This window comes from Sturnira hondurensis, unplaced genomic scaffold (genome assembly GCF_014824575.4).
Source record: "Sturnira hondurensis isolate 20B ecotype Veracruz unplaced genomic scaffold, ASM1482457v3 Scaffold0022215, whole genome shotgun sequence".
NCBI classification, from domain to species: Eukaryota; Metazoa; Chordata; class Mammalia; order Chiroptera; family Phyllostomidae; genus Sturnira; species Sturnira hondurensis.
Window position 1 is genome coordinate 3,215,555 of NW_028094846.1, and position 19,873 is coordinate 3,235,427.

The 19,873-nt window shown below is 52.0% G+C and overlaps 1 protein-coding gene across 1 annotated transcript in view; it reads right to left on the bottom strand.

Moving 5' to 3' along the window:
- NME7 (NME/NM23 family member 7) overlaps positions 1–19,873 on the bottom strand; it is a 92,385-nt gene that overhangs the window by 16,418 nt on the left and 56,094 nt on the right. The window contains exon 11 of the mRNA XM_037034945.1: positions 11,440–11,547. Within this exon, the coding sequence (XP_036890840.1) occupies positions 11,440–11,547 (108 nt within the window). The remainder of the gene's footprint in view (positions 1–11,439; positions 11,548–19,873) is intronic.

Here is a 19,873-nt window from a genome sequence, read left to right on the forward strand (position 1 = left end):
GAGACTTTAAATTGCGGGAGAAGAGGAGAATGGAGCTCTTGTTAATGAACAAAAGCCACAAATATCTACAGTTTTAACGTCACCTTTGCTTTAAACTTCCTTTCAGAACTGAAGTCCTTCAATCACAGACACTCAACCCTGGGTTTAACACTCAGTGCCCCCCAGGGGCCACAGGTTGACCAAGAACCTGGAGCCGAGACGTGAGCGGTGCATTTGGGAAGGGGCCCTGGTGGCCATCACAGTCATGAAACGTGGGGAGGACGACGACGGGGCCGTGTTGTTTCACGATTGTAACTAGGGTTTCTCTGCTTGTGGGCTCAGCTGTCCCAGCAGGAACTTTCTGGGCTCTTCAGCGACACCCGGAAGCGCGGCCGTGCTTCTGATTTGGAAATCACTCGGTAAGTCAAAGATCTCGACCTCTCCTTTCACAGGTTATTTCCTACTGGTTTCGTCTGGAGTCGCCGACTTGAATGAGAGGCATCGCTTTACAGCTGGGCTCCTGAATCCCGCCTCTGACTGTGTTAGAAAAAGAAACCGCCCGGAGACCACCGAGACCGCTCCTGACTGGCTACTACGGCAGCACCAGAGGAGAAAATCGCGTGTGTCTGTGCCGCCGGCGTGGAAACGGTCACAGAAGCTCCAGCTGTAAAACACACTGGATTTGCTGTCGCTCCCAAAGGACTAAGAGGAAAACCCTACGTGTCACTTTGAATTGGAAAAAAATTCTTAGCTTCACTTCCTTTAGCTTATAAATGTATTATTTGTATCTTTCTTTTAAAAACCATATTTTGGGGGGATGGCACTAGAAAGGCATGGACTAGAAATGAACGCCTCTTAGCCGGAGGTGTCATTTAAAATATTTGGACCAGAGATCACAATGCTGGAGCCGCGGCCCGTGGTGCTTCATGGGACGGCCTCCAGGTGGCGACACCAGTGCCCGCACTTTACCACTGGTCCCATCACTGTGCTGTCCGTGCCGCTGGGGGGAAGCACGCTGAGGCGTGCAGGGGAACTTGGCACTCGGATGCGGCCTGCTGAGTTGTAGGGAACATCTTCGTTTTCAGTTCATTCCTAATTGGCTGCTGACACTTCATTAGTGCAGCAGTGGACTTGGGATTCCTGGGGCTCAGCTGAAAGTGCCCAGGTCAGAGGGCCTGACTTCCGACCCAGACAGCACTGGACAAGGACAAGTCCATGTGCAGAAACTCACTGTTCCCACTGAGCCCGTGGCGTGACTCCTACAGCGCTTTACCAAACATGCTGTTTGGTAAATGAGGTCTCCGGTGAGAGACGTCCCTCCCCAAAGGTTCCAAACTTTCCATGGCCTTTTGCTGCCGAGAGAGGCCAGTCCTGCGCTGGCCACGCTGCTGGGCAAAGACAACTGCCCGCCTAAACAGGCCAAGAAGCGGACCTTACAAACCTGCCCTGAGGTGTTCGGTACGGAATAACTGTTGTGTTCAGAAAGCCCCAGGCTCAGAGGCGTGAATTCTGCCAAACGTCTAAGAAATTACACCGATTCCCTGCGATCTTTTTCAGAAGGCAGAAGCCTTGTCCGACGAGGCCAGCATTGTTCTGATACTAAAACCAGAGAGCCCAGACGACGAGGAAGAAAAGCACACGCAACGTCGCTCACGGGAAGAGACGCAAACACCGCAGCGAACGCAGCCCGACTAGCCGTCCACACGCCTCTGCCGCTGAAGCCCACCCAGCACTGAGCGGCGAGCTGTCGTTCCGGCTCGGCTCCTGTGCTGAGCCAGACAACACACGAACCTGGCTTCAGTATTTACTCCCTATAGGACGGGGACACCAGGGGTCTTATGATCCACGTGTTCACAACACCAAGATGTCTGTGTCATCGGTGCATTCTCTAACAGCAGCAGCAAAGGGGCCCCTGAAGGTTAACACCGGTTTAGACCCCGAGTTGCGTGTTGATGTTGAACGACACCTGGGCTCCTGCCACTGATGCACCGGCAGAGGCAAAACCAACGACACCCACCAGTTACTGGCCGCCTGCTGCGCCTCACCGTGGGCTACACCCCCGCGGCAGGTGCTCGGAGTGGGCATCGCGATTCCCGTTCCGGCCGCCTTCCATTTGGCAGCAGGAAAGCTGCAGACCACTTTTCCCAGCTCCCTGGCAGCTGGGCTCCTGTTACAAATCAGGCTCTGCCGGTTGGCTGCCTTCCTGTGGAACTGGGACGAGGGGGCCCACAAAGGCCACCTTCTCACGGCTGTGACTGTCTGCAGTGGCTGGTCTCAGCCTCCTTGCGTGTTGTTGCCGGGCTCATGGCGGTGGGGGGCAGGCAGCACCTGGGCCGAGGTGGCAACCACAGCAGCTGCCGGCCCTCTGGATCCCAGTGACCATCCTGGGGCGTGAGGTCAGGGCCCCGTGGTCCTGCCCTTCCACTGACCTCCCCTGGACTGAGCCACTTTCTTATTGAGACCTCGAGTGCGGTTTCCTGTGCTTTAGACTGAACTCTAGTGATTTAGTCTTTTCTACAGATGCTCTCATTTAATCTTCGTGTGAAATGCCATTCTTTCTCTCCTGCAAGCAGGGAAAGCGCGTCTGAGAAAGGTCCTTCTCCCTCAGCCACAAAGTGGCGGGCGGAGGAGGTGGGGACGTGGACTCGGGTGACCTGGCCGGAGCCGGGGTGCAGAATCACGGCACCGCCGGGTCGTGGGCCTGCCCCGGGCTTCAGATTCCAGGGAAGGCCAAGACGCAAATTCAGCTCCAAACTTCTGATTTACCTTTGAACTCAAGTTCAAATCAAGGATGAGTTCTGAAAAGCTCAGCCAATTCCTCTTTCTCCTCGCCACCTCTGTAAGCTCACAGACTTTGGACCGACGGGAAGGAGGGCACTGGGCCTGCAATGTTTTCAGCTTAGTCAGACTAAAACACGAAGTCTCGCTTCCCTCGAGAGCCCCACCTCAGAGGTTTGCAAGCTTCAAGTTTTAGTCGAGAGATGTTTGATATCTCCACACAACACGCTTTTATGTCATTGAGAAAGAACAAATGGTGACTTTGACCGTAACTAATGGAAAGAGAAATTAGCGCCTGCGACCCCCGTCGCCCTGACAATAACCAGCCACCTGACTCTGTGGGGCACACGGGCAGAATGTGCCCGAGAGGACCGGCAGTGCTGGGTGGGACCGCTGCTCTGCACGCCACACCGTGCGATCGCAGGCCAGCCGCTCTCCCCTGGGAAAACAAGGGGTTACACAGGAATCAGAGACCCTCAAACCTAGAACCGAAGTGCTGGCCCAGAGAAAGGAACTGGATTCCCGCACGGCACACGGCGGACGCTGGGAGAGTGGGGCGTGCTGGAGGAGCGGCCCTGGTCCCCGGAGCATGCGGTCCTCAGTGCAGCGGGCGGGGCATCTGAGCTGGAGACCCACAGCAGATGTGTGGCACCCACACCCGGACATCCGGGGCGTGGCACCGTCTGTCTCCAGCTGCCACACTTGCCTGTACTTTGATAACTCCTTCCCAGCTCGTCCCCTTGAGTCCACTTTCTACACAGCAACCACCCCTGGTTGCTATCGGAGCAACCACCCCCCTCGGAGAGGGCTCAGGCCGGACCGCCGCAGTGCCCAGGGTGTATAGTCCCTGCTCACTGTGGACAGAAACAGCCCCGCAGGCCCTGCACGGCCCCACCTCTGCCTCCCAGGGCCTCCCTGCGGCCCTTGGTGGCCCTCCTTCTGTTCCCACAGAGCGCCAAGCACTTCCCTGTGCCAGGGCTTCAGTGTCTGGGGTCTCTTACCTTCTCCCCCACATGACACCTAACTAATTTCTCTTCAGGTCCCAGTTGAAATGTCATATCCTCCACAAAACCTCCCTGAGCCCCCTTCTCGGCCAGGCTCCCCGGCTATGTCTTGTCCTACTTGACCACGCTGCACGGACGATGGTGGGACTACAACGTTTCGTGGTTGTTGGGTGCCTGCCTGCTTCCCTCGTTACACTCCAGGCTCTCCGCAGGGACAGTGTCTCTCTTGGTCACGCTGTCTCCCCAGTGCCACAGACCTGTGATCAGTAACCGCTGCACAGACCTGACACTCTAGTGACACCGGGACAAAGGATGTAAGGTGGTTCACCTGCATATTTGTCTGATGAGGGAATTTACGGTTTGGTTTTGGCTGCACAGTAAATCCTCACTCAACATGGCCGATAGGTTCTGCAGCTCTGAGCAAGGTGAAACCAGTTTCCCCACAGGCCACCTGATAGAAACAATGGTGGGGTCCCTCCGGCACCTCAGCAACATTATGGTGGAAGGACTGTACCTGAGCACGAGCTGCGGAGAGGAGTTCTGACACCTTCAATCTCTGAAGTGACAGAGCCCGCGAATCGGGTTCCTATGTGAAACACAGACATGGCAACACTTCACTTCATTCCGATTAATAGCTAACACTTGCCTTCATTCTAATTCACTTCACGCTAGTTAATGAGTTCATCCACTCAAAACCTTCCAATGCAAATACTGAGCAATTTTCTTTTAAGATTTTATTAATTTATCTTTAGAGGGGAAGGAGATGGAGAGAAACATCAATGTATGGTTGCCTTTCGTGGGTCCCCTGCTGGGAGTTGGCCTGCAGGGAACCGGCCTGCAACCCAGGCACGTGCCCTGACTGGGAATCGAACTGCGATCCTCTGGTTCGCAGGCCCTCGCTCAATCCACTGAGCTACACCAGACAGGGTGCAATTTTTGTATCCTGGAACACTTTGAGATCTAATAAAAGCTTTGAATGTTTTTTTTCAAGAAAATGAATATACTTACAACATTCTGCAAACAATCTCAGGCAGATGGTCCATGGACTAACCCTATGAATAAATTTCAAGCTCCTAAACACAGTATGAAACAATCATTTCACTTGATCCTTAGCTACCGTTGCGAGTTCTTCTGCCGTTCTCCGATATTGTTTTGAACTGTAATAAATTGATTTCTGTGTGGTTTTCCAGCAAACACAGCAACCCCTCCACCTGGAATGCTATTCCTACCACTTTCAAACCTGTCCTCCAGTGCTCAGAGCAAAGTTCACACGTTCCAGGACCCCCACCTGGCCCCATGCTGGGAAGGGGGTGCCTCACAGGGGCTCCCACGACACCAGTGGCGGTCGGCCTCCTAGGCTGTACTTCCTGACGGGAACGTTGTCTATCTGGATTACAGTCTCCCCTGGAGAACAGGAAACCCTTGGAGTCCCCTCTGGTGTCTGGGGTGGTGAACGGCACAGAGCGCCTCTGCAAGTGCGTGCTTGCCGGAGCTGTCGAAGGACCAAAATTGACAACGGCGGAAGAATTAATTAAGAGAGTCCACAGGTTCTACCCCTCACACGAGAAGACGGGCTGGAACACCAGTAAATACACTGAACCTCCTCAATGGGTCTCCTCAACAAACGCCAACAGAGAAGACACACAAACTTATTTTACCAAAAAAGTCTAGCTGAAGATATCAATGTCAGTGTGAGTGTCTGTGACATAAGATTATCGTGCAGCCCATGGAACAATGGGTTCTTTGTTCAGGGAGGTAGAAGGCCATCCCCAGAAAATGCCGCACACCACAATGCCCCGCGGAAGGCAAGGCTCGGCGCCATGCTGCGTGCCAGCCCCCACCCCGCTGTACGACGCTTTACAACTCCCATCGCCCTGTGAAGAGTAAGCCGCAGGCTTCAGCTCTCAGACGGTGATGGCACAGTAACCAAAGCTAATGTGTAACAAGGGGAGAACTTTGCACAGAAAGTTATGTATGCTGATATTCCAAACAAAGGCATTATTTTTGCCATCTTGAACCTGTGGTGGTTACTCATTGACCCGATCGGGCAGACTGAGCTGTCGGTGATTCTCCAGTTGGTGCCAAAGGCGAGCGTAGCTATTGGGGGGGGGGGCGGTGTTACCATGCACCACGCAACCAACAGTCAGCCTAGCACACGGGGCCCAGGGTTGGCCCCAGCCCTGTTTCTGCTCTGCAGGCTCCAGAACCCCTCTCTGACACCAGGCTCGCTTGCCATCTGGAGGTGGCTCACAGGGGCACACTGGAGGTGGGGACAGTGGAGGCAGGGCCCGGGAGCGCTCACAGGCACTTCCACGGAGGAGCAGCAGGTGGCCCTGTCCTGCTGAGAGGGCCCCCACCCAGTGCCAGTCTGAGCATCGCAGCCACCACCCACTCACGCCACTGGGGGAACCAGAGGGGCCTCGGACAGAGGGGCTGCGGGAGGGACGGGGCTGTGAAGGGGACCAAAACCCCCAACCACAGCTGCACTCGCCACAGAGGTGGAAGTGCCATCTCGGTCGGTCGGAGGTTTTTTAAATTGAATTGTGGGGAAAAAGAGCATGTGACTGTGAAGCCCTCAGAAACAAAAGCGGGGCCCAGCAGAGCTGCGGGTGCACAACGCACAGGAGCGGGTGCGAGCTGACGCGTGGGGAGATGGGAGATGGAGACGAGGAGAAGAGGGAGCAGCGGTGTGGATACCCCGTGCTCGTGCTCGGGGCGCCAAGGGCAAAACCCCGGGGCCACGCGCCAGCCCCAAATAATAAACGAGCCTGTGGGGCTTCAGAGACCCGGCCGTGACCCCCCAGGCAGACCCCCAGCCTCTTCCCTGATCGGCCGCCCACACGGGCACTCTGCACCCAGTGAGCAAAGGAGTGTGGCCGCCCGTGACCACGGAGGGGACAGCGCCGCCCTGATGCTGTAGAGATTTCTGAGTAATTTTACGTTTTTCATCTAAATTGAGGGGGACAGGTTCATGGGGGGGAAATAAGTTAATAAGGACAAAATACGAGTAAATATCCAGTCATCCTAATTACTCCTGAGAGAGGCCAGACGTTCTGGCCCAACACTCGGCAGGGCTCCCCTGAGCCTGGCTGCCAGCCCTCACTCACTGTGCTGTCACAGTCTGGGGGATGGCAGTCGCCACCGTTCAGACCCGACGGTGAAGGACGCGCGCGGTTAGCGAGTGTGAACGCTGGATGCTGGGCCCTGTCCCGCTGCGTCCCGCTCTGTGAAGTTGGGGGGTCCTCACCCACAAGGGGGGTGACGGCATCCACTTCACCAAGAGCCGCGCATGTGACAGCATGTGACACACTGGCAACCAAGCCTAGAGCACGGTAAGTGCCCCTGAAGCTCGTCAACCCTCCCCCCAGACTCATGCATAACAAGGCAGAAGCCATAGGCAGGTGACGTGAAGGAGTTAACAGGACCGGTCCCGCAGCGCGGTGGTCTCGTGCACTTGGCCGCAAACGCAGCTGCGTTGGGCCCCTGCCCGTGTGAAGTAAACGTCTGTCCCACGCAAGGTTCGAGGCTGGCGCCTGCAGCAGTTTGCATTCCATTCATCCTGGGGCCGAGCAAAGAACGTGTGCGCTCCGTGGGCGGGACACTTGCAAGGTGGCTGCCTGTGCGGCTAAAGCCACGCTCAACTTAAAGAGGAACAGGAAATAGTTGCTGTTACCGCAATCATTCACGACTGTCTCACAGAAAAGTGCTCACACAAAACCATGTGGTAGGGAGGTATGTGACGTGTGAGGACTAAAGTCCTGTCAAGTTTCTTTAAGGGCTCCGCCTAACCCGCAAAGCCTTCGTAGTGAGTTTGTTCCGAACACGCTGGGCCTGCCACTTCCCCCTGTTGGACACTCGGCTGCTTCTCCCACTCTAGTGAGCAAACTCAGCAGCGGGCTTAGCGACCTCGACCCTAACAGAACAGAGTGGGTGCAGCAGCAATGTCGTATGAATGCAGAAGCGGACGGGTCTGGTCGGGTCTGGGAAGGCTCCTCCCGGTGCCCTCGGTGAGGACGTCGCATCGCCCGAGAGTTACTGATTAACTCCGGGCGCGCTCAGCCACCGGCTGGAGAATGAAGCAGTGTGCAGACCGAAGACAAGGGTTCGGGGTCGAACTGCAGGGAGCAAAGCACAGTGTCCTTTTTCAGAGTCAGCGAAATGAAGGGACCGGATCGCCCTGGGAGGTCGGACGTGGACGCACTACCAGAGGTGCTGGGTGAAGAGTGAGATTCTCAGGTTAAACAGGCACCTGGTTCCTTACCCGAGATGGGGGACGAAGCCCTGCGCCCCACCCCCGTGATGGACTTGGCACCTGGCTCCTGTTACAGGATGTCTGTGTGCGTGGTTAATGCCACACCCAGGCCATCTGGAAGTTCCTTCAGAAACTCCGGGATTATTGGAAATGAGAGCCCTAGTGAGCACGTTTATTTATTAATTATAAGTAATATAGTTCTGGGATGAGTCAGTCTCGACTTTTCCAGTTTGTGACTTTGGGTGCCTTCATGATTCTTAACGGTCTTCGTTCCTTATTACATATTTATTTTAAGCCCACGACAAATACTTCTGTGCTCTAAAAGAAGATGGCTAAGATGAGCAAATTCAAGAGTGAAAGAGCAAGTCAAATGTCTCCTGGGCAGTTACTACCCCGAAAGTGAACTGGTGGCTGGTGACCAGGTTGTAATTAGTGGACAGATGGCCAGCTGCTGGCACCTGTCCCCTGTGAGTCCCACCACCCTCCTCCTCTCCAGTTAGAGTCTGGGAAGTAGAATTCTGGGGCAATTGGACGAAATGACCCCCGGCTTCCAATACCTGTAATCACTTAGCCGGCACCAGGCACCTGAGGACACCTGTTTCACTGCGGCCTTACCCACCGTGGGCACGGACACTTTAAAATTCTGCCATTAGCAGAAAACTAGTGTTTCTTTTACTACTAGTTAAACTAAACAAGTTTCCACAAATGCACTCTTCAAGTAGAAATATAAGATCTAATAGTAACCACCCATGGAGCAGTGGGGAAGACCACCAGTGAAGTAACACCCTGGAACCCTGGCAGGTCTCATGCTCCAGTTGCTGCCACTTGTCCCCATTCCCCCAAAAGAGTCCCAGAGTTGGCGACATCCAAGGGAGTCACGCTTCTGGAGTGTTGCTAAGATCCTTCACCCCTGCAGCTTAGCCTGGGCTCCGTGAGAGCAGGGGAAATGTTTGGTTGGTCAGGAAACCCTGCCACAACGTCGGTGAGGAAAGCACCCTCCACCAGGGTCGCTACGCGCATACTGGAAACACGCATGGATGAGGACAGGATAGACACTGAAGCCGGACACCTGAACCCCGGATGTGAGCTCAGCCTGTAGGCAGCACAGGGGGGAACGTGTCCGGAGGAGCAACTTCTTCCCCCTCCCTTCCTGCCACGCACAGCACAGTTCCAGCGTCTGCCCCTGGTCCCACCTTGGGAAGGTCCTGGATGGGGCAATGCAATGCACGGTCACCCTGCACCTGGGGGGTGTTCCCTTGAGGACTAGTGGACCGAGGTACGACGTGCTTCCCAACCGAACAGCTTGTCTCCACGCCCCTCTGACTTTACTCCGAAGACCTGTGAGCAAATAACTCCTCTGGCCTCTAAGTGTTTTTATAATATTTGACTGTTTAATCCGAGTGATCTGCAAATAATTAATTGTTAACTAAGAGGACGGTTCTTGGGTATAGTCCATGAGAATTCCTGGTGCCATTCTATCGCTGAGAGGGGAGAGGCATGGAAAGGAAAGCGACTCAGGCAAGGTCACGTCAAGTACTAACCATCAGCCCCAGGAGAGGAGGCTGTCAGAACACTGACTTCTATTTTTTTTTTTAAATTAATTGTGTAACCCACACAGCCATTACTTTGCAATTAGATCTGTGCAGTTAGGTGAGAAAGATTTTAATCATTCAGTAAATGGCTTTGGAAACTGCAGGCAGTAATAATGTATTTTAAATTGTATGAGCAAAGTCACAGGCATACCTTGGGTCATATTTCTAACGGGCGCAAGTGTCCCGATTGGTAGTATTTCGGTTTCGCTGAGCCCCCATCGCCCTCGTACCCAAACCGAGACAGTAGGTCCTGAGCTATCAGAAGGTGAAGGGAATATTTATAAAACAGGTGAAAGTTTTAAATGAACATTTGAGCCTTTGGTAATCAAAAGGTAAAGTGTGTGACGATGTTCATTTCAAAGGAGGGCAGTATTTCATACCAGGGCACACGGTTGAGATACAAGTCCAGCAAGTCCACATCGCGGATTTTAGGAGAAAACCAAAGTGGAGCTAATGAAGTCATTCTCCAGAGCAACAAGAAAGGAAACTGGTGGAAATCCACATGATAGGCTACGCCCGAGACCCACACGAAGACAGAAGACTCTACGGGCAGCAAAGGCGAAGCGTGCCATTCACACAGTTGAAGAGCCCGCTACGACTGACACGTCACCACCACATTAATTCACACACACAGCGCAGTGTTAGGGTCCCACCTGCATTCTGTGGGGATGGGGTGGAGAACCTGACAAACTCAGGTAAAGTTCACCTACGGGGATAAAGTTAAGAGACTAACCCAAAAAGCTTTCCTAAAGGATAAATAAGCGACGGCCATTAAGATGGTGTTTTTCTGGCACAGACCCGTGGAACAAAACTGGAAGTTCGGGGGCGGGCACGGCCGGGCACGGGCACTCCAGGTATGAGAAACACCAAGGACGGAAAGGAAGGGCCTCATCGACAGGGCCCGAGGGCTGGCTGGGGCTGCGCGGGGGCCCACACCACACACGGGTCACAAGGAATTCCAGGTGTGCCGAGCACTTTGGGGCAAGAGAACAGAAGCAAAGTGGGCACGGCTTTTCTTTTCCCCATCCGGGTTCAAAGGCAGAACTAAAGTAAACCAGATACGTTTGATGAAACAAACAATACCAAAGTGCAGATGTGTTATGGGTAGCAATCATTTTTTGTTCTCTATACTATCATCTCTTAAATTTGTCTTTTGTCTTTTCATTCCATTAGCTCCTTCTGACACAGAAAAAAATTTTAAACTGTAAGAAAAAAATATCAACCCTCTCTATAAAGTTTCTTTGTTTTGACCTAGAAATGACTTTCTTAACACCAAACCAGATCAGTTTTCACTTATATTTTCTCGTAATTCTTTCACTGTTTCTTATTTTATGTTAATCAAACAGGTCAAAAACATGGCTCTGTCCACACGAACTGTTTGATTTGAGGATGTTACTTTGCCTCTCTTAGTCTCGATTTCGTTTCCCTGGGAAAACAGATACAATGACACCAACCTATTAGAGCCCCTGTGGAGATTGCACGGAGTAATTCACACAAGGCACTTACCGTGGTGGAGCCTGGTGTGTAAAGAGCCAATAAACGGTAGCCATGTGTCTCAATCTGTCCCACTGCGGGGCAACTAGACCTCTGGGTTTCACTGATACATTTGCATGACTAGCAACTCAAGGCAAGTCCGAAAAATACCTTAATTCTCTGAAGGCTGTCTTGTCATAAACAGCAACCTGCCGTCTGGTCTCTGAGCTGCAGCCTGAGGTTGGCAGACGGCCAAGGAGCAACGTGCCCGACAGCACCGAGGGGGCCCTCCCCCGTCAGAACTGCCGAGGTCACGCACGACCTCGACACATGAACATGAACATGGATGTTCACGCCTTACCTCTAACAGCCCGTCCTCGGGAAGGTCAGTGCAGTGAACGGCGTTCTGGACCTTGGTTTTCCCGAAGATGGCTCTGAGGGTCCCGGGACGCAGGTGCCGGGCGATTTCCTGTGAAAGACACATTTGCAGAGAGACTCGAGTCAGCCACACGGTGTCGGGCAGGAAACAGCCAGCGATACCGCGCACTGGAACTACTTGTTTATGAAACCCATGAGCAAACGCACACGGCGAGCTCACTGAGTTTTCCTGGGAACAGTGAGGGTGTGTGAAATATTCAACAGAAATTTTCACGTCACCCCTAAGGCTTTTTCTGTGGCCAAAGGTCAAGTCCACCGCAATCTACAAGCACGAGAGCACAGTAACTGCATCGCTGTCTGTCGGCAGATTCTGGGGCTCGCACAGTTGCGGGCTCAGTCCATGGCTGTGGAGGATTTGCGTTTTATAAAGACGGCAGAGGTCTAACAACTTGATTTAAAATGACCTAGTTCAATGGCACCGATTTTGAAAGTGTTTTTTAAAAAGAATATTACCGTTGTGTCCGTTGAGTACTAGCTCGCATTTAGGAGAAATGGTTACAAATAACTCATAAAATTGTGGGGTGCATGCGCACCCCACTGCCACCTTGCCTGCTTGGTCATTACCCAGCTGGTCACAAGCCCTGAAGGGCCCATTCAGGTGACCCTGCAGCAGGAGGAAGTCTGGCCTGGACACTGACCTCTAACTGGACACTGACCTCTAACTGGACACTGACCTCTAAAGCCAGGAAGTGGGCAATGCACTAAGCAGAACGGTCATTAGCAAAATGCTGAACACGAGGAGAAGGTTTATGTCATTCTGCTGCTGCTACAGGCATTAAGACGAATATTGTTAACTGAATGATGAGTCTATCAGATTGAGGAAATACAGGGTCTGGCAGAAGTGACACCTGCTTGAGTGTGGCTGGAGGGCAATGATATGGGTGTGATAATGCATAGTTTTCTTCTGGAGGTTTCGCCTACAATGGCATATGGGTGCTCGAGTGTGATACTGTTGTTACAGAACAACATGCTTATGTTTTGTAATAAAAATAGTTTGTAATAAAAAAGCAGCGTTACTTGTGCCGAACCCTGTGTATCTGGACAAAGCACACAAACTGTTTCCACAGAAAACCCTCTGGTTCGCTCCGCCCCAGTGCGGGGAGGTGGGAAGGAATAAAGATGGCCCTCCACGTAAGAAAGGAATTACGCTGGGATGAGATTCATGAAACGTGCTGATCACAGAACTTTCAGGAAGGATGACCTTGTGACCAGCTGTTGGACACCTTCAGAAAGTGAGTGGCACATGGCGGATAATCACACTGGTCATTAGTCTGATCTGGGGAAAACGCTAAGTGCAAGGACGAAATCTTCCCGAAACCGCAGGGCAGCCAAACCCCAGGGACACAGACGAGGGGGTGAGTGGGGGGAAGAGGGGCTGGCACCGCTCCAGCCCCAAGGCCCCCAACAGCTGCGAAACGGAACAGAAGATGGCAGGGCAGCCGCTGCCCGAGCCTCGTAGGCCAGGAGGGTGACAGAAATGAGAATGACAGACAGATGGAGCAGCCATGGGCCCTCGAACAGCAGTCGCGTTTCTGGCCATCGCTAGTACTCCTCTCGGCGAGTCCTGTGACACCAAGAAGTACACTAAGTGCTCTCCCGGCCTCTGCTGGAGGCTCGGAAACGTCTGACCAAAGCTGACGGTCAAACGGTCTTTCCCGTCTGCGTGCAACTTGGAGTCGGTGACCACGGCCCTTGCAATTTTACAATCCAGGGAGATAAGCGATGTCAGACTAGTCCATGACCACAACAGGATAATGAAACATTGGGAGGAACTGGAAGTAGGAAAACAAAGAAGAGGTGTAAAGGCTACTTTCTGAAAGTCTAAGGATCCTTCTAGAACCTACGATAGGACTCGGAAAAGCAGAATTCAGCTCCACTACTTGTGGGTCAGACTCATGGAACGAGCTGTCGGAGAATTCACAGGGCATGTCCTTCATAAAAATCGTTCACCTAGGAGGACTCGTTAAGCATCTGGCTTGTGAACTTGAACTTCTCTTCTGCATTTGGCCTTCCGAGTGACTGCTCCCTTACTCCAGGAGTCCCCCTTCACTCAGCCCACGTGACGCCAGGGCCAGGTCCCCCTCCTCCTCAGACTCCCCCCCCACCCCCGCCCCCAGGGCTCCCTCTGTGCTGGCTGCCCAGGGCGGGCTCTCCCTGGGCCATCTTACCCTCTGCCAGTCACGTCTCTTCGGGTAAGTCCTTGATCCTTAATCCAGCCAGTCCTCTTCCTGCGTTCCAAGCTAAAATGTACACTTGCCTCACCAACGTCACCTGGTCATTTGTCACGACCCTCAAACTTGACTTGTCCAAACTAATCCCATTACATTCCCCTCAAACACCCCTCCTTCTCAATGGCCCCTCCCTGTGAATACCACCCTCTTCAACCACGCTATCTAGGCCAGGAGTTTAGGAGCCATCCCAAGGCCTCTCTCTCGGCCTCAGGTCCACCTCTTCAGCACGGCGCCCTTCCTTTCTTTTCAAGTCCACCCCGATGGCCACCGCTCACCCTCCCACCTCGTTCAGACCAGAGTGGTCTCCTACCAGGTCCCTTGCTCCACCGCCGAAACTGTATTCCACCTACTTGTTCGCACACCCCTCTTAACCTCGCAGTCCAGAACTCCGTGAGGGCAAGGACTGGGGCCTTGGTATGTGCAATGCACAGAGAACGCTCGTGAAAGACTCACTGAGTGACGGTGATAAGGACTGTGTGGGAGAGTGAACAACGAGGCCAACACACCCACATTTGCACACGTCATTAGACCTCCTGGTTGCCAAGTCCGGGGCCCTTTGGCTGCATTACCTCCTTCAGATGTGCCTGCGAGTGACTTGCTCTGTACCTTGACTGAGGATAACATCATGGTTTTATCACAGACACAAAACACCACAGGGAAAAGATGGGATGACATGGGCGCGGCCTGCCGAGTGGCACCAGACTCCCAAGCTGGTGCTTATGAATGAGAACTGAGACGCACCCACAGCCCCTGAAGGGCCACCACACCGCCTGGTGACCACCCGCAGTGCGGACCAGACAGACTCGCTCTGAACGGGAGCGGGCACGTGAGAATACACGGTCTTGCATCGTATGTGTTGAGTTTCTTTATTTTCTATTTTAAAAATATGTTCTCCTCTATACCACTATAATGCAGTAACTCACATTCTTATGCACATTCTTGCCTTACAGCAAGATCCTCATTTGTAAAGGAAAAAATAAATTCTGTGCACCACAGTGCAATGTCAAGCATATTTTCTTGGAGAGAGAGAGAGACACATATGTGCGTACATATATTTGTATATATACATACATATATATTTTAAGACACTTATTTGTGTATAGAATATACTGAATCACTCTACTAATGAGAACATTTACTAAGTGAGAATAACCCATTGCCTAGATAATTCAGGTGAAGTTGTTACCTTCAAAAGCATCTGATTTTCCTTCCCCGAGTTTTTATTGAAAGAAGCTATTTTTTCTCGTCTTTCATCTTTATAAATAATAGCTCTTTTAAAAATAAAAACTTTCTTCCCTTGAGGAGTTACGTTCTCAAAGGGAACTCCATCCTACCCCCAAACCCATTTTCTCTGCCTAACAGAATGGTAAACGATGACTTCCATCTGGGAACACAGACTGCGTCACCGAAATGCACTCCATCTGCTCAGCCCTTCTCTTCCAGACCCTCCGGTCTGCGCTGTCCCCACCAAAGCCATGTCCAGAATGCATTACCGAGATTCCATTTTCTCTCACACTGTTGGGCCGCAGCCATTTGTAAAAACTAATGATAACTTTGGACTTCAACCAGCCTGTATGATTAAGCACTTTCGGAAACCACAGAAAAAGTAATTTCAAACCTGGCACTGGGCAGCAGTTGGAATGGACGCGGGCCGCCCCCAGCCCTGGCCTCTGCCAGGGCCCCAGACACACATCCCCAGGAGATGGCCTCTCCTGCCACCCCGCCCCCTGCCGTTTCCCTCACGGTGTTTCACTCATTTCTCAGTATTCTGCATGTTTTTATGAGCTGCCTTAAATTTTACTGAAAGAAATGTAAAATAGATAAATGAATATATCAATGGCACTGCTGTAGGTGTTTACGAGAGATACAGAGTTAAGTTACAACACAATGACATGTGTGTCAACAGACATCTTAACATTGCAGTGACACACACCTGAGCACAATTTTCAACAGAGAATTTTTAAAAGTCACAAAACTGCCAATCCGTGCCCTACATACCTCGCTGTGGGAGAGGCTTGGTTACTTTGATATAAGTATTTATTTACTTATTTTTAAACATCTTTTTAAAAAGATTTATTTATCTTTATAGAAGGGAAGGAGAAAGGAGAGAAATAGCAATGTATGGTTGCCTCTCATGAGTCCCCTGCTGGGAACTGGCCTGCAACCCTGGCATGTGCCCTGATTGGGAATCAAACCACAATCGTGTGGTTCGCAGGCCCACGCTCAATCCACTGAGCTACACCAGCCAGGTCTGATACAAGTATTTAAACTCATGCAATATATGCCCATCGGCTCCACTTAATGAACAAGCTGCATTGAAAGGAGCCCCGTGTGTCAGGGCGCCGCCGCCAAGGATGTAGTTCAGCCGCTTTCCAATCATAGCCATGTGTTTACATCTGCTTCCGAGACGCGACGGAAAGCTGGTTTCTGAACACAACGAACCAAGGGCTGCTGAGCTTCTCCAGCAAGAGCGGGAGCAGACACCCAGCGCCCCTTTTCTCGTGTGCACTGCGGCCGCCGTGACTCCGAGCGCAGCCTGTTACCAGATAACGTCGCTGTGCACGGAAACAGGACTTAGCAGAGGAATCAGTGCTTGGGCAAGCGGCCTTCCGTTCTCAGGCACAGCTCACGCGTGCTCAGGCGTGAGTGCTTCAGGCCCTGCGCGTGTGGCACAGCATGTCGCGTGTGAGGAGCCTGTGCCGGGGCTGTGCGGTGGCTGCTGGCAAGGCCAGGCGGTGAGTGCGGCTCCCGCAGCGCCTGCCGTTCACTGTGTTGCGGGGGAGAGGGGGGAAGGAGTCCCAGATACAGGGAAACTCATTCCTACGTTAACGCCCGAGGACCGAGCGGACCGAGCGGACCAAGGAGCGGACCAAGGAGCGGACCGAGGTCTTGCTGCTCAGAGAAAATGTTTTACCAGGGAAACCATGTCGTTGCGGAAGCCAAAGACGAGTCAACCCATCTTGTAGTTTTAGAGAGAAAAATGACAAAACAAATTATAAGTGAATAAACCTCATTTGTCTTCTGACCCAGCAATTTCACCTGCAGGAACTTACTCTAAGATAGTAATAAAAAAATTGTGCAAACAATTTATTGTTCAATTCTGGTTTCTGCAATGTCCTTGTACACAGAATTTTTAAAAAAATCAACAGTAGAGGAGCAATTAACCAACCCATATCCTGGAATACTATGCAGCTTTTAATAACCATGTCACAGAAGTATATTTAATACATGAGAAAGAATTCAACATATTTTTAATTAAGTAAGGGTACTGCAAAAAGTAAACATTTCATGATCTTGTTTTTATAATATGCATAAAAAACATTTTGTTTTGAGGCCGAAATGTTAGCAGTGCTTATTTCTGGGAAGTAGAGAAACATGTTTGCTTTGTTAGGGCTTGGTCCTCTTCCATAATTTTCCTTATTTTTTGTTTGTTTGCCTTTTGGTGGTGTGAGGGTGGGATAATACATGAACCATTTCAGTAGTTAGAAAGAAAACCATGACGATCCAGTTAAAATGCTCCATCTCCTTCCTCCAGAACAGAGACACCTGCAGGGCTAGTTCACCTGCTCTCACCGCTGAGGAGCCAAACTGAGGAGACTTGGGGCCGTGGGGAGGGGCTGGTGAGGACAGACAGTTCCCACCAAAACACCCCCCAAAATAAGCCCTACTGGGATACTTCAATACTGGCAGTCCAAGTTAGAAGCACACACAATCTCCGGGGATGACCTTGAATGCCCTTGCTACCTGGGGAAACGAGGGGGTCACAACTGTGCCCCGTACTGAGGAGCATGAGCTGCTGCTGCTGCAGCCTGGGGCCTCGGACTCACGGCCGGTCGCTCTCAACGGCCCGCCTTCTCGTTCCAGGGAAAAGGGAAGGAAAGATTGTACAGGGCTTACGGTGCGTGTGTGCATAATCCTCGTCCCTAAGATGGGACACCCGTAGGACCTGAGTTTCCTTAAAGCTTGTTGTCCCAAATAATGGTAAACAGTTAGGAAAAAACTGGGTAACTCAGATGACTGAAATGTGCTCCAAAGACTTAAGCTTTTAAGCTTAAATCTGGCTAAGCCAAAGTAGAAGTTACTTACACAGAATCTCATAGAGTCTCATAACTACTAAAATGAGTAAGTGAAAGTCCATTGATTAAAGAAACGAGAAAAAAACCCAAAAATGACATCCCTGCCTCCCATTATTCACAGAAATTGACTTTAATCTGTGCTCACTTCTCAACGCTGTTTTCATACTGCACACAAACAAGGCGTTTAATACAATTTAAATCTTTTGTTCCTTTTTTGTTGTGGTGGTGGAGACAAATGCCACCATGAAGAGACACCTGCCGGACTTGGCCCTGGAAGCGTGGCCCGCGGTCTGGCCGCACCGCATCACCCAAGCTTGTCACAGACGCAGAATTCCACCCCCCCCATCCCCCCCACTCAATGGAAATATCGTGTAGATTCAACAAGATTCCAGGGGTTTCCCATGTTCATGGGAGTTGAAGTTCCGTGTTACAGCGTTTTTCTGGCATTGGAGACACCCGAAAGGTGTAATGCTAAATCACGACAGGGGGACTGTCGTGAAGGATAACTCGTGTACGAGGGGCACACGCCAACCGCTGGTGTAGACAGCCGATGGTACGGGGCTCGGAGGAAGGCACAGTCGCTCCAGGCTGGGGCAGCAAGTGTCGTCCTCAGGACAGACGTGGAAAAGAAGAAAGATGGGAGGGCGACCAGCTCACCCCTCCCCCGTGTGGGTTTACTCTCTGGCAGTTCTGCACACCTGACCCACTCGGAGCTCTGAGGAGAGAGCGGGGTGAGGAGAGGGGCCTGCCCGTGCAGGACCCTGGGAAGAGCGCACCGGTCAGGTCAGGACGGAGAGCTCGGGAGGCCACGGCGGGAGGAGTCCCGAGAGAGCACACTGGTCTATTCTGGACTGGGCCGCCTGCTGTGCGTGAGGGCAGGCTGTTTGCCCCACGTCCGTGTGCGTAACTTCTTACATTACATGTTACATTTGGGCTTTACCTAAAATGCAGGGACACCTGTTTTGGGAGCATCACTGAAAGGACTTCTACTGGCAAGAACAGATCTTTTAAAGCATCATATAAAAAATCAACTACTGAGAGTTAATATTTTTGTTATATTTTAAGTGCTTTAAAAAGGCCGTTCCTGTCCTTACTACAGAGGGGCGGTGACAATCATCCTGTTGTTTTGTGCCACCAACCAAAACTCAACAAACAACGATGACAGGGTGGCACTGGCCTGCACGGTGACATTTGAGGGCACCCAAAATCCCTTTCTTTGGCTTTGGCAGTGGCAGGACTGTCTCACTGAGATATAAATAAAAGGTCCTCTTAACAGCCTCCCGGGAACACTGTTGGCTCGGCGGTCTTTGTGCCAGCTGTAACTGATCCTGGCCCAAACCTGGCACCAGGGGCCGGTGCCTCTACCTAGTGACCTACTGGTCAGGTGGCAGGCTCTTTCAAGTCCCGAAATGGCAATTTCACAGGGTCTCACAAAGGCTTAGGAGTATTTGCCTCCCACAGGGGCACATGCAGAGGGGCTGATGCGTGGGGCTGATGAGCAGCACAGGTGCGGGGGAGGGGGGGTGGGGGGGTGGAGACAGCTGGCCCTCCCCGGCTGCAGCCTGCAGGGACTTTCCAAGGCTGCTGCGGCCTGAGCTCCCCCTCCTGACCGGGATGGGCACTTCTGATTGGCTGGAACAGGATTAGTTTCCAAGGCAGTGGGAGGAGCAAGTGATCTTCCCAGGGAGCCCAGAGCAGAAGGAGAGGGAAACAAAGGTGAAACATCACGCGGAGAGACCTTGAAGGAAACAGTATCGTCTGGGAGAAGGCAGTTCATGCGGCTAAAGGGAGGAGAAAGAATCACGAAGGAGGAATATTTTTTTAAATAAAATGGAAAATACAGGAGAGGGAAACTGGGCACTTAAAGGGCACACTTTCCGTGAGGATCACTCAGACACACGCACCAGACACGGGGAAGCCGGGGGAAGGACAGGGAAGTTCTGGAAACCAGCTCCATTGTCATCTTCGGATCTAGCAGCTGGGCTGAGAACTGCCCCAGACTCTTAAAGCAGAAATGACCCTGAGTGAAGTTTGCAGCTATTTACGGCTG